This window comes from Talpa occidentalis, unplaced genomic scaffold (assembly GCF_014898055.3).
Source record: "Talpa occidentalis isolate TD23 unplaced genomic scaffold, MPIMG_talOcc4v2.1 talOcc4.11, whole genome shotgun sequence".
NCBI lineage: Eukaryota > Metazoa > Chordata > Mammalia > Eulipotyphla > Talpidae > Talpa > Talpa occidentalis.
In genome coordinates this window covers 10550394-10566731 of record NW_023601104.1, presented here as the reverse complement: position 1 = coordinate 10566731, position 16338 = coordinate 10550394, and the positions used below count along the sequence as shown (strand labels likewise).

The 16338-nt window shown below is 49.3% G+C and overlaps 2 protein-coding genes across 2 annotated transcripts in view; one reads left to right on the top strand and one right to left on the bottom strand.

Moving 5' to 3' along the window:
- DNAJC17 (DnaJ heat shock protein family (Hsp40) member C17) overlaps window positions 1-4711 on the top strand; it is a 36652-nt gene extending 31941 nt beyond the window's left edge. The window contains exon 11 of the mRNA XM_037502229.2: window positions 1933-4711. Coding sequence (XP_037358126.1) covers window positions 1933-2055 — 123 coding nt within the window. The 3' untranslated portion in view covers window positions 2056-4711. The remainder of the gene's footprint in view (window positions 1-1932) is intronic.
- GCHFR (GTP cyclohydrolase I feedback regulator) lies at window positions 1374-5977 on the bottom strand. Its single transcript, XM_037502232.2, has 3 exons — window positions 5859-5977; window positions 3943-4037; window positions 1374-2770 (listed from the first exon to the last, which is right to left on the bottom strand). The coding sequence occupies exons 1-3, from the start codon at window positions 5892-5894 to the stop codon at window positions 2647-2649; spliced, it is 255 nt and encodes an 84-aa protein (XP_037358129.1). The 5' UTR covers window positions 5895-5977; the 3' UTR covers window positions 1374-2646.
- Window positions 5978-16338: the final 10361 nt, after the last annotated feature.

Genomic DNA, 16338 nt, shown 5'->3' with positions numbered 1-16338 from the left:
CAGCTGACTCAGTCAGGTGGGAAGCCGGGTTTCATCCTGAGGTAATTGCAGCATCCGCATGGGGGATCGGCTGCTCTGGCCAACACCCCAGGGCACTGGGAAGCTTAAGATTCCTCTAGGGACTCATCTGGGGGCAGCCCTGCTTTGTGTGTCACCAGGCCGCTTCCTTTCTCGCCACAGCCCAGCCCACTGGCCTGACCGCCCTGGGCCCTGGCAGGCAGAGGCTCCCAGCCCCTGAATGTCTCGTGGGGGTGGGTAGGAGTTAATTGAAAGGCAGGCGTGTGGAACAATTGTTGGGGAAGGAAGAGAGACCTGTCGCTGGTGTGGGTGACTCAGTCCTGGGGCCTGGTGACAGGCCCTTATTAGCAGAGCCGGCAGGTGTGGGGGAAGGAGACAGAGGGTGTGTTAGCGGGAGCTGCCCTGTGCCCATAAGGGGCTGACTCCTCCCAGGGCACAGCACGGGGCATGCCAGGGGTGACTCAGGTCTCTTGGCTGGGCATTGTAACTGGGGGAGGGGGACTTGCCCTCCCCTTGGCTTGACACCCAGTCTTTGGCTCAGTTTCCTCATCCTTCCTTGATGCAGGGCAGGAAAGAGCAGTTGAGGACTAGTCCTGCTGCCTCCTACCCTCTGTGCCCCAGTCCTTCCCTCCAACTGTAGGCCTCCTTTGGGGTCCCTTCTCTCTATGGGGCCCCAGGGCGCTGGCTTGTATTGCCAGCAGTACTCTGAGCCAGGCTCAGGTAGGTGGATTTGGGAGGCAACTCTCCTGGGAACTTCAGTGGCCTCAGAGAGAGTGGGAGAGAAGGGGTGGGGTTGTTGGCAGGAGCAGGGAGGGGGTCCAGGGTGACTGACTCACCAGACTGTACACCCCTTACTCCCAACCAGTTGGCTGAAGCCTGGCATCTTAATCTGAGCCACTCCCTCTTTTTCCTTGGTCCCAACTTTCCTCTGACTTGTTCTACCAATGCACAACTTGGCGCTCATAGAACAGGGGTCAGCAGGTCTCTCTGTGCAGCCCCTCCCACCCCAGTCTGGCTTGGTCTGTGCCAACTCAGGTGGGTTTCACACAGCCTCGGCTGCACCAAGGGAGGAAGTGATTTCATTCCCACTGAGACCTTATCAGGCTGTGGGGTTGGCAGTTCAGGCTCCACCGTAGGGCTGCATCTCCACCCACAGCCTGGCCATCGAGGTGCTTGTTTATTATTCTTTTGGTTAGTATACTGTGGCGCTCTTTACTCCCCTGCACTGTGCTGGCTCAACAATAAAAGAAAGCCTCAAGCCCTGCCCTCCAGAGCCTAGCGTGTGTTTTTAAGAGGCAAAGGGCCTCCTGCTTGTTTCTCCTTTCATGGTGGAGCTGAGTAAGGCTGTGTGTCTAGGGGAGGGCTCCCCTCTCCCAGGTCCTTGGCTGGAGGGACCTCAGGGAGGCGGGCAGGTGGGAGGGGGAGGTGCTCTTGGCCCCATCTGGAAGAGCAGAGTGGATTTTTGCACCTCTGACAGTGTCCCCTCACTTGAAGGAAACCCGTGCGGAGCAGGTGTGGGGGGAGGAAAGGAATGGCAGATGAAGGACTGCGAGGAAATGAAGGGGGATGGGGCCCGGCTAGAGCAAGAGGAAGTGATTCACACGGAAGAGATGAGCCAGAGCTGGCATGGATGTGAAGGGTCTGAGAAGGGGGAGGTGGGGGTGATAACTGGTTGAGACAGGCTGAAGTGGGCGCCAGCTGAGACGCCGGCCTGGTGGTGACGTAGTACTCAGTGCTGCTTCCTTTGAAGGAACATGGGTGAATTGGGATACAGGATGTTCCAGGATGTTCCTGGCATCCTCCCTCCTTGACTCTTGACCGTAGCTCTGCTGAAGGCTGTCCTCTGAGACCCACGTTGTAGGGCTGTGCCCCGCTACCCTGACCCAGGCTTCCTGTCCCCCGCTCTGTCCCCAGGGCTCATTGGTGTCAGAGAGGGACTACGAGAGCCTCGTCATGATGCGCATGCGCCAGGCAGCTGAGCGGCAACAGCTGATCGCCCAGATGCAGAAAGAGGACAAGGCGGGGCAGCCCACATAGCCTCACACCCGTAGCCCTTTTCTCCAATGTCACCAATAAACTTTTTCTTTTGGAGTCTACCTCTATTGCATACAGAGATGTAGGGTGCTGGCTTGCCAAGCATGGCCCTGCTTTCTGGGCTCTCTCTCCGAGGGTGCCACCCAGACCTGGCTCTCCTTCTCCAGGCAGTGGGCAAGCCCCCAGGGAGGCACTGCACGCAGTGCAAGTCGGTGCCAACAGAGCAGAGCAGCAACCACTCATCACAGTCCTTTATTGGCTGGGATCAGCAACATAGGACCCACCCACCGCCCAGTCCTGGGGCTGTGCTGTCCCCTGGTGCCCAGCTCCCGGCCAGGGGCACAGCCTAGCTCTTGCCCACCCCTCAGCCTATCCACAGAAAGTGGCCTCCCCCAGGGCCCTTGAAGCTGGCAGGACAAGGCAAGGGTTCCTGCCCTCCCCCACAGGCTGAAGCCAGTTTCAGAGGAAGCCATTCAGTGTCCTGTGGTGCTGGGCTATGGAAAGTGATGACTTGGGAAGAGAGAAGTAGGGCAATGATGAGGCAGAGGCTTAGGGTCAGGGCCCATGGCAACCATTTCAAAAAATGTGAGAGGGTTACTCCTTGTGCAGGCACCACACCAGTGTCTGGCCCACTCCTGTCATGCTGAGCACACGGAAGCCCTTGCATTCCAGCTTGTCCAGGACTATTCGAGGAGGGTCTTTGACGTAGTACTCAGAGCTGCAAGAGAAAGGGAGAGGGGGAGACTGAGGGAGCCCAGCACAAACTCCCACACAAGGCTAGTATCTGCTAAAGACCAGGCCTGGTCAGGACTCAGCAGTACCTAACTCTGGTTGGGTGCCAGGCTGAGTACACATCCCCTTTCCCTGTCCTGCCAAGCATTTTGCATTCATTATCTCATTTATTCCTCCCAACAGTGTAACAAACATATCATTAGTGCTCCCATGTAGATGGGTTAATACATACAGATACGTATACAGATAGAAACCCATGTTAGCCTGACCACATCCTGTGTGCCCTGAGCCACCCCATTATTCAAGAGCAGTGGCCTGCTCTCCCCGGGGCCCTCCCAGCCGCTGCCCTCCTGACGCCCTGGCTGTGCTGTAGTCTGGAGCAACAAAGTTGGCCCCTAACAGCTCTGGCTCTGGCCTTTCCTAGCGTGGAGAGTGCTTGGTTTGTCTTCTTTCAGGATTGATTCTGAAGGGCCATCAAGTGGGTAAAGGGTTCAAGCCCTAAGCTGGGCTTCTTAAGACAAATGCCTTGTGGCAAAGGGATGGATTAGCTTCAGCCCTCCAACCCTGACCCAGAGAGCTAGGGTCAGCTCACCTCTTCCTCCCCTTTGAACTGGGACTCACTATGGCAACTCTTCTCTGGAGTAGGAAGGAGTGAAGACACAAAAAAAGAAAGCTGCCCTCACTGTTTAGATGGAGGGCCGGTGTGAAGGATGCCAGGGGAGAGGCCAAGGCTCCAGGCAGCTGCTGAGCTGCAAGTGAGGCCCAGGCTGCCTGCTCCATTTCCAGACCTTAGCTTTGCTATTCAGCCAGCTCTTCAAGACAGAAGCCATTCTCTCTGCCTGTCAGTGCCTTGATGGGGTCCAGCTTAGAGATCAGAGGGCCAGGCAAGGAACAGTCTGCTTATAAGATCCTCATGGGATTTTGTCCTGGGGTTCCCATGTGAAGAGAAGGCCATTGGGAAAGCTTTCAGGGCAAACCTGGGAGGGGGGGTGCTGTTGCACATGGGATCCACCCTGCAGGGGACAAAGCCCCAAGATGCAGGCAGAGGGCCTCTGAGGCTGAATATTGCCACTGTCCCTGGGCTTGGTGGCTGTAGGAAGGGAACAGAAACAGGACTAGGGGCTGGCAGGAAAAAGATTCTTAAATGCCACTACTTACAAGTTGTTTCCCAGGACACTTCTTTTTGTGGCCCCCAGATGTCGCATCAGCTCTGGATCCGCGTTCTCATCACCCACTATGGTGGGGCCTACTTCCTGCAAGGTAAGCCGGGATGGCTGCTTGGCTGGCAGCCAGGGAGAGGTAGAAGGCTGGGCCTGTCTTCCCTGCCTGCCTGCTGTTCCTGAGCCGGAAGGAGTGGTGAGGAGCCTTGGGACAGGACCCACTAGCAATCTGGCTGAGCAATGTGGGGTTCTCCCAGTTCTGCTAAAATGAGCTGGGCATTGCTGGATTACTGGCACCTTAAGTCAGGCTCCTTTATGTGTGTGTGTGTGTTTGTGTGCGTACAGCAGAACCATCTGAAGGACAATGGAAAGATGTAATCATGTCCACAAACACTTATACAGGGGTGCTCAAAGCATTATTCATGAAAGCAAACAGTGGAAACAACCTAAATATCAATAAAATTCGATTGTATAGGGCCTCCCTGCTGGCGCAAGGGGTTAAGTTGCAGCACCATAAAGCTGTTGGCAGCCACTGCAGCACTAGTTCAATCCCTGGCCAGGGAGGTGACCCACATGGCTCAGCAGACCTGTCTCGCCCGCTGCTCCCCTCAGCAATATATTTCAGTAGCTCCGCCTGTTGTGCTCCCCACTCTGTCTCCGGTGAATCCTCTCACCCTCCTGCACCTCTGGCCTACACCCCAGCTCTTGTATGCATAAATAAAAAAAATAAATCTTAAAAAAGATTCGATTGTATAGCTATACCACATTTTATTTATCATCATAATAAAATGTGATATATCAGTACATGGAATCTTACTTGGGAATAAAAAGGAATGAAGGACAGATACATGCAACAATGTGGCTGAACTCTGAAATCATTGTGTATGTTGAAGACACACACGAAAGACCACCTGTTACCCTGGGAAGTGGTTCCCTAGGGCTGGGAGGTGGGGAGGCGTGAGTGACCACTGTGACACAGAGGATGGGTACAGGTGGTGGGAATGTTTTAAAATGGATATGGTCATGGCTGCACAATTCTGAATATGCTAAAAAAAATCCCCTGGAATTGGACACTGCAAGTGGGTGAATTCTGGAGTATAGGTGTCAGTGAAGCTGTTATATTATTAAAAAGTCACTTGGGGCGCTCCAGGCCTAGAGAGTGTTTCGTGAAGTCTGGGGAGGGACCCTGGAGTCCACCCTTTTACACCTGCCAGGTGACTGGCCCTCACCCCACTCCCTCCGCCCAGACCCTGCCGCGTCCTTCATGCCAAAGGAGGTGTGGCTGGGGGAGGGTGGGAAGGGGAGAGGAGCACCCTGTTACCTGTTACCCAACTTGGAGGCCTCATCATATTCTGAAGTTGTGCGGGGACTTGGAGGCTAACAGCACCTTTTTAAAAATGAGGAAACTGCGCGCACGGAAAGGGGCGTCACTTCTGACTCCTGGTGTCCCCCCACCTCTAACCCCCTGCCCCCCTCTGCCTCTCTGCCCGTTCTCCCCTAGTGGGTCTTTGCTTTCCCAAGGCTTCGGGGGTGGCTCTTCCTGGAAGTGCCTTCAGGTGCGCTTTGGCGGCGAAAGGGCCGACTTAGCGAAGGTCTTTGAGCGCCACAGCGCGTCCTTTTCCCCAAACCACCTTCCCTCGGGTTCACTTTGTCCACCGCCCGCAGCCGCGGGGCGCCTCTGTGGAGCGCAGCGGGTGCTGAGACGCGGGGCCGGGGCGAGCAGTAGGCGGGGACCGCCAGCGCCCGAGCTCGCCGAGCCCCGGCAGCTGAGCCGAGTCGGGTCCCCGGCCGGGCGCCGCGGCGCGAGGGGGCGTGTTCGGGGCCAGCCCCGCGGGCGCTGCGGGGAGGGAGGTGCCGGGGCGCGCTCGCCGCTCCCCCCGCCGGCCGCGGCCCCACTCCCGGCCGGGTACTCACCACGCGGATCTGGGTGCTGATGAGCACGTAGGGCATGGTGCGCTCGTCCTGGCCCGGCGCCGACGCCAGCCCCTCGGGCTCCGGGACTGAGACCCGCAGTCTGAAGTCCCGTTACTCGGCGGCGGCCGCGGGCGGTGTCAGGGCGGCCCCCGCGCTCAGGGACCGCCCCGCGCCCGGCCAATCAGGCGCCGACGTCCTGGCGCGCCCGGCTCGGCTCTGGGGCCCGCCCCTGCCTCAGGGCCGCGCACGGGGACCCCAGGGCCCACCGCCGGCTTCCCTTGCTGTGGCAGCAAGGAGGGGTGGGTGTTGGGGCGGGGAGAAGCCACTCCCGCACCCCTTATTAGGAGGCCCCTTGGCCTTTGGCGCCCAGCGCGAGTGTAGACCTTGCACCCGGTCGCCGCGACACCCCCGGGAACAGGTTCCAAAGTCCTGCTGGGCCCCGCCCCTGTCCCTGGGAAGGCGGCTAGGGCTCAACGGGCGCCCTTTGGAGCGCTGATCCAGTCCATGCCGTCCAGGGACACCTCTAACGCTTTTAGGGGCTCCCCACTTCTGGTCCCCAAGACTGTTTCTCCAGAGATTCCTTCGGCGCTCAGGAGACAGCGATTGCAGCTAAAATACCACCACCCGCACAGCGCGCATCCCCGGCGCCCTGCCTGGGATTCCTCGAATGCCGGAGCAGAACATCCCAGCTCGCTGGCCTTGTAGGATAATCGAGAAAGGAGTTGAGCGCCGGCCGGCAGTTCTCGGCCCTCCCCGCGGGGCCGGAGGGAACACGGACAAAAACTGGGGCAAAAGAAGCAAGTGTCCTGGCAGCAGCTACTCAGGAGAGCGCAGCGAGCTCACCTCGCGCGCTGCCAACCCTCGTTTGGGTGTGTCAGAATCTGGCAACTCCACATTCCTTATCTGCCTTGTTCTGATTGGCTTCCTGAAAAAAAACAAAGCAAAACAGATAGCCTGCAACCTTTCCTCCCTGGCACCTGAAAAATTTCAGGGGCTTCTGTAGTGTATGCTCTCTGTCTCCAGCTCTTCAACAGAGAAGAGAGAACTACAAGGCAAAGAGGACCATGTACTCCTAAAGGATCCTTAGCCGCCCCATTTATTATTCTATAGTCCCTACTGTCATTCTGTCCCCCCAGGACTAACAGTTTAGCTAGAGAGATGACTTCTGCTTAACAAGGGATTCGTTAAACCGACAAAAAATGAATGCCCAGGACCTATAAGGAACTACAAAGCTGGGGTTTCCCTGGTGGCACAGGGCTTAAAGTCTCAGGGGTATGAAGCTATCGCCAGCCACTGCGGCATGAGTTTGATCCTGGCCAGGCCAGGGAGCTGACCCATAGAGCACAGCAGACCTCTCCTGTCTCCCCTGCCACCCTCAGCAGTGTTTTTCAGTTAATCCATCTGTTCTGCTGCCCCCTCTGTCTCTGGTGAATCTTCTCACCCCCCACACCTCTGACCTACACCCCAGTTTTCGTATGCATAAATGAATAAAATAAATCTTTGTTAAAAAATCCAAAATGTGTGCATTGGGATGGTTTCCCATTCATCTTGATTCAGAGTGCTTTGAGCACAGCTTCCCTTCTGTAAGCCTTGCTTTTCCTCCTGTCGCTGGCAGAAGACAGTGGAGCCGCCAGCACACAAAACTGTCCTTTGTGTGTGACTGAAGGTGGTGGTGATTTTAAAGCATCTTGGGCTTTCCACATCCATGAGGTAGGAATTGAGAAATTCCCAAGAAGGGAAAATGGTGATTATACATTTCCATGGTGTTCAATGTTATTGATACCATTAGAAATCCCAGAAATGCAAATGAAACTATATTTTACATGACAGTGCTTTACAGATTTGCAAAAAAGAAACTCTCTAAAGATCAAGCGTTGGTGAAGCTGTCTGATAACTGAAACACTAATGTTGGGGTTGCAAATTTTATGAATGATATAATCACTTTGGGAAGCAATTTGGCATCTACTAGCAAAGCTGAAGATGTGCTTTCCCTAGGACCCAGCCAAACCTTTCCTAGGGAAACTGACAGGCAGGGGAGCGCCTAACAGCTCTGTGATTATCAAAAAGCTGGAAATAGTCCCATGGCCATGAAGTGAGGTAAGTTTGAGGTAGATTCATACAATGGAAACTGCAGAGCAATGAATGGCTGAGTGAAAAAGCAACTCTTGGAAAAATACAGAATAATTTACAAATATGCAAAACTAAACAATACACTAGTTTTTAAATTTTGTTTCTATATATTTTACATCGTTGTTCACTTTTTCACAATGTTTGCTTTCTTTTTTCAGGTGTAGTCCTCATAAAATTCCCACCACCAATTCCCCATAGTCCCTTGTGCTCTTCCCGCCTTCGTTTTAGTCCCTCTCCCTCCTCCTCCCCTGCAGAATGTCTCTGATGAATAGTTGTCTGTTTATTTTTGTTGTGTTTTTTATTGCTAATATTTTTTCCGTGATCCCTTATTTGGTTCCCCTATTTTCCTCCTATAAGTGAAACCATCCAATATTTTTCTTTTTTCTTTCTGACTTATTTCACTGAGCATAATCCCTTCTAGCTCCACCCATGTTGCTGTGAATAGCATGAGTTTATATTTTTTGCTGAATAGTATTCCATTGTGTATATATATCACATCTTGATCCAGTCATCTATTTTTGGGCTTTTGGGTTGTTCCCAAGACTTACCTATTCTAAGTAGTGCTGCAATAAACATAGGGGTGCTGGTATCCTTTTGAATTAATGTTTTTGTGTCCTTTACGTAGATCCCTACGAATGGAATTGCTCTGTCATATGGTGGTAGCTCCATTTTCAGTAGTAGTTTGAGGGACATCCAGACAGCTTTCCATAGTGGTTGGACCAGGTCGCACTCCCACCAGCAGTGTAGGAGAGTTCCTTTTTCACCACATCCTCCCCAACATTTGTTGTTGCTTCTTTTTTTTTCCTTTAATATGTGCCATTCTTTGTTTTTTTTTTTTAAAGACTTATTTATTTATGCATACAAGAGCTGGGGTACAGGCCAGAGGTGGGTGAGAGGAGTCACCAGAGACAGAGTGGGGAACAGAACAGGCAGACTGACTAAAATACACTGCTGAGGGAGCAGCGGGCGAGACAGGAGAGGTCTGCTGTGCCATGTGGGTTGCTCCCTGGCCGGCCAGGGATTGAACTTGTGCTGCAGAGGCTGTGGCTTGCTTCATAGTGCGGTGCTTAACCCCTTGCGCTTAACCCCTTGCGCCCAATATGTGCCATTCTTACTGGTGTAAGGTGGCATCTCATTGTGGTTTTGATTTGCATTTCCCTGATTATGAGGGATGTTGAACATTTTTTTCATATGCCTGTTGGCCATTTGCATTTCCTCTCTGGAGAAGTTAAACAATACATTATTGATGCAACAAAGAATATGCCTCTCTCTGCTCACTAAATAAGTTCCCCTTAGGCTTAATAAAACCCTGTTTTTTTACATTCCAAGGACAAAGATAATATCACTACCAAGGTAATATCAGAATTACTGATCACCAGATGATGGTGAAAGCAAGCTGGCTGGCCTGGACCAGAATACAAAGAGTGGTGACCTTTGCCCTCTCTCTCCTCTGCTCCCTTGTAGCCCTGGATAAATACCCCTGCACTCTGCCAAAGAGCAGGGCGGTCGTCTTTCAGACACTAGTCTGCGGCCCTCCTCCATTTGTCGACAACCTAAACGACTTTCCTTCTGCTCACACGGTTTCCTCTCACTGGCCCGGGGACTGAGGCTGGCCGGCGTTCCAGGGTCAGAACTGGTGAGCCTAGCCCGGAGGAGGGCGCCATCCTGATTCTCCCGAGCAGCGGCCAGGACTTCCAGGTCCACTCTGTCAGAGGGGCCCAGGCATCTTGGGTGGCATCCTGCCCCCTCCTGTTGAGGAAGGGAGCTGCTTTCCAAAGAGGATGGGGGAGAGTCCCGGTGGCTGCCAAGTTTTGTTTCCTCTGGGGAACCTCCCTCTCCTCTTTGGAGGAGGCACAGCTCTTTTCTCTGCCTCATGGATTCATGTCCGAGGAGATGGAAAGTGGACCTGAAAACCGCGGTCCCCTGGCTGTGGGGTAGTCCTCCAGGGTGTACAGCGAGACAAGTGTACTCGCCTCAAACCTCTGGGAGGGAGGCCGAGGATGTCCCTCAAATTTGGGGTGCCATTCATGTGTAGGCCAGGTGAGTGGGAACTGGGAAACAGTGGGATTTAGTATTTGGAGTTTCCTATTTATTTTAGGAAGTTGGGGATTTAATTTTTTTTTAATCTATGAATAGATTTTTTTTAATATAAATTTTATTTTTATATTCCCCATACAATTGCAACCCCCTGATTTTGACCCCAATCCCTCCCCTCCCCGACATAGAGTGTCTCTGGTTCATAGTTGTTTGTTGATTTTGATTTTCACTTTCTTATAGTTATTCATTTTCCTGGTCCCTTATTTAAGTTTTCTAGATTCCTGCTATGAGTGAGACCATCCGGTATTTTTCTTTTTCTTTCTGGCTTATTTCGCTGAGCATGATCCCTTCCAGCACCATCCATGTTGCTGCAAATGGCATGTGTTTATCTTTTTTGAATGCTGAGTAATATTCCATGGTGTATATGGACCACATCTTCTTGATCCAGTCATCTATTTTTGGGCATTTGGGTTGTTTCCAAAGCTTAGCTATTGTAAATAGTGCTGCTGTAAACATAGGGGTGCAGGTGCTCTTTGGAATTGATGTTTCTGTGTCCTTTGGGTAAATACCTAGGAGTGGAATTGCTGGATCATATGGAAGCTCTATGTTTAGTAGGTCCAGAGAGTTGGGGATTTAATTTTTAAAAAAATATGTTCCATCTGAAAATCTCTTGGTAAAAAATGTTAATTGAGTGGTTCATTGATTAGAACCTGTAGTTAGACTCCTGTATATAAGCAGCAACTTCCATCCCCTCTTCCCCCTAGAAGCCCAGGTCCACCTGACGGTGGGAACAGACTAATGATTTCTCAACACCAGAGCCAGGCTGTCTTCTTTCCCAAACCGGCGCCCTCACACATGAGTATTTTTGATCTGCCCTTCCACGATCTGACAGCGCAGTCCAGCTTAAGTTCAGGTGCTTTGGCAATAGGCACCCTAGCATAACCCCGACTTTTCTGTGACGCTGGCTACCTACACAGAAGGGCTGGGGTGACCCAGTGACGCAGTGGGCCCGGGCCAGGGCTTCTACTTACTTTCTGTTCTCTGTGACTTTTTCTCCACTGAGCAAATAACTTTGTGGTACATACAGTCTATGTGAGGAATTCAAGTGAGTATCTAGAACTGGGTCTTGAATGATTCATATATTGGTATTTTCTGCCTTTTTGTGTGTTTTGTCAGACAACTAATTCAGTATCATCCAGTCACTATAAGAGAGAATTGGATGTGGAGGAAAGTAGAGAGCTGTTTCTCTACTTTTAGAAGTCCTTTTCCTCTTCTAAACTTGCTGGTGTCTTCTGATCATACTCTTTAGTTCAGCCTCCTGGGATTGGGCTTAGTCGCTTTTGTCAACGTGTTTTAAACACTTTTTATTTTTCACTTTTTTAAATATTTTATTTATTTTTGTATACAAGAGCTGGTGTAGGCCAGAGGTGTGGGAGGTGAGAGGATTCACCAGAGACAGAGTGGGGAGCAGCAAGGCAGATCTACTGAAATATACCACTGAGGGGAGCAGCCAGATGGGACAGGAGAGGTCTGCTGTGCCATCGATGGGTTAGCTCCTTGGCCAGGGATTGAACTCAGGCCTTAGCAGTGATACTGCTGAGACTTTAACCCCTTGGCCACCAGGGAGGCCCCTTATTTTTCACTCGAGGTCCAATTTTTGGGTCAACAACACATTTTTTAATTTTCATATTTCTCCCTGGAACTCACACTACTGTCTGTGAGAACCAGCTTGCATTCCCCTCTCTCCAGCTTCCATCTTAGCTAGGTCATTTGGATGGTGGCTGAAGCAGCATGGGTGAGTGGCTCTGGCTGGGAGTTGGGTGAACTGGAGCTGCATGGTGGCCATGATGGCAGCAGGATGAGGAAACTAGTACTTCTGGACAAGCTGACATGCAAAGTGAAGGTTTTTGCCAGACTTCTAAACTTTCCTCCCTTATAAATATCTAATGAAGACCAAGTGGTGAGAATTTTTTATTATTAAAGTAGGTAGAAAAGAGGTTTTCAGGTAAAAAAAATTAACTGACATTGTAAATTTTTACTTAAAAATGATTTTTATAGTTAATGTCAGTTACTTGCCCCAAGAAGTCAATTTTCTGTCTTTCCTGTCTGTCTCTTAAAACTTTTGTTTTATATTTCCCAACTCGAGGTTTGGCCTTTTCCACCTTGCCAAGCTGTTTTGCTCTGATGCATGAGTAGGAAATTGTATTTCCCTGGTGCTTTCCTAGCCTTGAAAAAGGGCTGCCTCCCCACTCTGTTTAAGGTAAAATTTGTTAAATTATTTTGGACTTTCTAGTAAGCTGTAAAGAATGTTTATTGGTTGATTGCAAAAATTTCTAAACAGCTTATTGGACCTATGGAAAAAATAGATTTTTTTAAATCTAAGTTTCTTATTTAAATTAATTTGGTAAAGAAAAAAATAACCGGAAAGGAAATGTGGCTCTTTACAAGTAGAATTCCAAATCTCAGATTTCTAATTAGGGTCTATGAACACGCAAATACAAAATAACGTATCTTGGGCCTCCCCGGTGGCGCAGCGGTTGAGCGCTGGGTTGCGAAGCTGCCCGCGGCCTCTGCGGCGCCGGTTCGATCCCCGGCTGCTCCCCGGCCACCAGAGGAGGGTCCCACATGGCGCGCAGACCTCTCCTGCCGCCCGCTGCTCCCCTCAGCAGTGTACTTCGGTCCTTCTGCCTGTTCTGCTCCCCGCTCTGGCTCTGGTGAATTCTCTCACCCTCCCGCGCTTCTGACTGTACCCAGTGCTTGTATAAACAAACAAACAAACAAATAAATAAAAATCTATAAAATAAAAAAAAAAGAAAATGAAAAAAATCAAGATTACATATCTTAGCCTATCCCCTCTCTTGTCTTCCTCATCTTCTATGAATTAGGTGTTCTTTTTGTTTTTCTTAGAAATGGACCTGATCCCAAGCAAGGTCCAGCAGAAACAAGGGCTTTGTGATGCCATCTGACTTTTCTCTGCTTGTCTTTAAAATGGCTCTAGTGGGCCCTCCTCTGTGGTGCAGCGGTTGAGCGCTGGGTTGCGAAGCTGCCCGCAGCCTCTGCAGCGCCGGTTCGATCCCGGCCGCCGCAAGGGCCCCACATGCAGCGCAGACCCTCCTGCCGCCCACTGCTCCCCTCAGCAGTGTAGTTAGTCGGTCTGCCTGACTGCTCTGGCTCTGGTGACTCCTCTCACCCTCCCATGCTTCTGACTGTACCCAGTGCTTGTATAAATAAATAAATAAATAAATCTAAAAAAAAATGGGTTAAAGAAAAAGAAATTATTTTTAGGCAAAAGGTCTTACAGGTTTGGGGGTGGGGGCAGAACAGGGCGAAGGGAGGGAGAATCTGTCATCCAAAATGTGCCTCTGGCAACTTTATTTCACTGGAGGGACTCTGGAGACTGGAAATTCCAGTCCTGGCAGAAACTTCACCTTGAATCTGTTCCTTTTATCATTATTTAAGTAGTTCCCCCAAATCTTATAAAAATTAAGGTTTTACAAAGAGAAACCCCACTGACTCGGAGAACATTTTTGCACACAACACTAATGATAAAGGACTGATCACAAAAATCTACAAAGAGCTGATGAAATTCAACAAAAACAAAGAAAATAATCCAGTCAAAAATGGGCAGAAGAGCTAAAAAGAAACTTCCCTGAAGAGGAAATGCAAATGGCCAACAGGCATATGAAAAAATGTTCAGCATCACTTGCCATCAAGGAAATGCAAATCAAAACTACCATGAGATACCATCTCACACAAGTGAGAACGGCACATATAAAAAAAACTAGCAACAGCAAATGTTGGTGAGGGTGTGGAGAAAAAGGAACTCTTCTGCACTGTTGATGGGAGTGCAAACTGGTCCAACCACTATGGAGAGCTGTGTGGAGATTTCTGGACCTACTAAACATAGAGCTTCCATATGATCCAGCAATTCCACTCCTAGGCATTTACCCAAAGGACACAGAAACATCAATTCCAAAGAGCACCTGCACCCCTATGTTTATAGCAGCACTATTTACAATAGCTAAGCTTTGGAAACAACCCAAATGCCCAAAAATAGATGACTGGATCAAGAAGATGTGGTCCATATACACCATGGAATATTACTCAGCATTCAGAAAAGAGAAACACATGCCATTTGCAGCAACATGGATGGCGCTGGAAGGGATCATGCTCAGCGAAATAAGCCAGAAAGAAAAAGAAAAATACCGGATGGTCTCACTCATAGCAGGAATCTAGAAAAACTAAATAAGGGACCAGGAAAATGAATAACTATAAGAAAGAAAATATTAAAATCAACAAACAACTATGAACCTGAGACACTCTATGGGGGGTGGAGGGCAGGGAAAGGAGGGATTGGGGTCAAAATAAGGGGGTTGTAATTGTATGGGGAATATAAAAATAAAATTTAAAAAAAAATAAAATTTACAACAGGAAAAAAAATTAAGGTTTTACTAAGTTTAACAATGGGAATATATTAAATATCTAGGTTATTTTATCTAAAATTACTGAGTTTTTAGGTTTCCTTTTGGCTTCTTTTTGTAAGGAAACAGGAATATTGTTATATATCACACAAAAAACTTTTTTTAAGCATTTGTTTTAAAATTTGACAGATTAGGGCCTCTCTGGTGGTGCAAGGGGTTTAGATGCAACCTATGAAGCAATCGTCAGCCACTGCAGCAGGAATTTGATCCCCGGCCAGGGAGCTACCCACATGGCACTGCAGACCTCTCCTGATTCACCTGCTGCTCCCCTTAGTAGTGTATTTCAGTCAGTCTGCCTGTTCTGCTCCCCACTCTGTCTCTGGTGAATCCTCTCATCCCCTGAAACTTTGTTTCTAAAATATATATATGAGACTTCTTATATATATATAAGAAGGGTGGGTGAGAGGATTCACCAGAGACAGAGTGGGGAGCGGAACAGGCAGATCTACTGAAATACACTGCTGAGGGGAGCAGCAGGCAAGTCAGGAGAGGTCTGCCTTGCCATGTGGGTTGCTCCCTGGCTGGCAGATGATCCAACTCGTGCTGCATAGGCTGCGGATTGCTTCATAGGGCAGTGCTTAATCCATTGGGCCACCAGGGAGGCCCCTACACCCCAGTTCTTACACGCATAAATAAATTTTAAAACTCTTTCCCCTGGTGGTGCAGGCGGTTGAGCGCAGTGCTGTGAAGCTGTCCGCAGTCTCGGCAGCGCCTGTTTGATCCCAGTCGGTGGGCGAGGGTCCCACATGGCAAGCAGACCTCTCCTGTCTCACCCGCTGCTCCCCTCAGCAGTGTATTTCATCAGTCTGCCTGTTCTGTTCCCTGCTATGTCTCTGGTGAATCTTCTCACCCTCCTGTGCGTTTGGCCTGTGCCCAGTTCTTGTATGAATAAATAAATAAATCTTTAAAAAAAATAAATTTTAAAAATCTTAAAAAATATATGAGATATTAGGTTCTTAAAACCCAATATATTCTGGTGTAATACATTGGTTAATTCCAATTATTCTACAATATGTATGTTGCAAAATTAAGCAAATATCCTTGTCTATTACTTTATTCTCAGATTTTAAGTGTGGTTATTTTTAAGTTTTTTGCTATTTACAGGGATTACTTAGTAAGCTTTGTGTTCAGAAAAAGCTCAGGAAAGGGACTGACAGTACTCTGGAAATATATTGTCATGGAACTGAGAAAAACTGCAGAACTTATAGAAAAACTGGATTTATAAAATCACCAACAGAAGATTTACTATACTGAATACACTGAGAAATGATGGGGTTCAGATGTTGGCATTCTTGGGTCTCTCTGAGAAAGTTTTTGGCAGATTTTCCCATTCATCCCATTCATCGACATACAGCAAGTTTACTAAAGATGTTTGCATAGACACAAACAGGCAAAGGCTGCATTTTAAAGTTTTATTAGGAAAAAAAAAAGGGGGCGTGGAAGAGGCACCTCCATAGGTGAGCAGTGTATGCAGCCAGAGCTATGTTTTGCCTGAGCACAATGATATTTTTTATAGATTTTTTGGTGGGGAGGGGTTCTTTCCTTTGTGGAATCCTGTCTCTTTGGGGTCTGGTTGGGCTGGTTCTCTGAACAGATAATCCTTTCTGAGCCCCACCTCAGATTCAAGAAATTACTGTGGAATTTATTGCTTGGGTATCAGTTTGGGTTGGTTTTCTGTAATCGATAATCCTTTCTGCCTCTATCCCAGATTCCTGGAAACTTCCATAGCTGGTTTAACAGCTGGTTAATGATCCCTACCCCTATCTCTGGCCTTTGTCCTTGTGAAATATTCCATCTAAATTTTTCTACTCTAAGCTTCCACCGGAAGGACT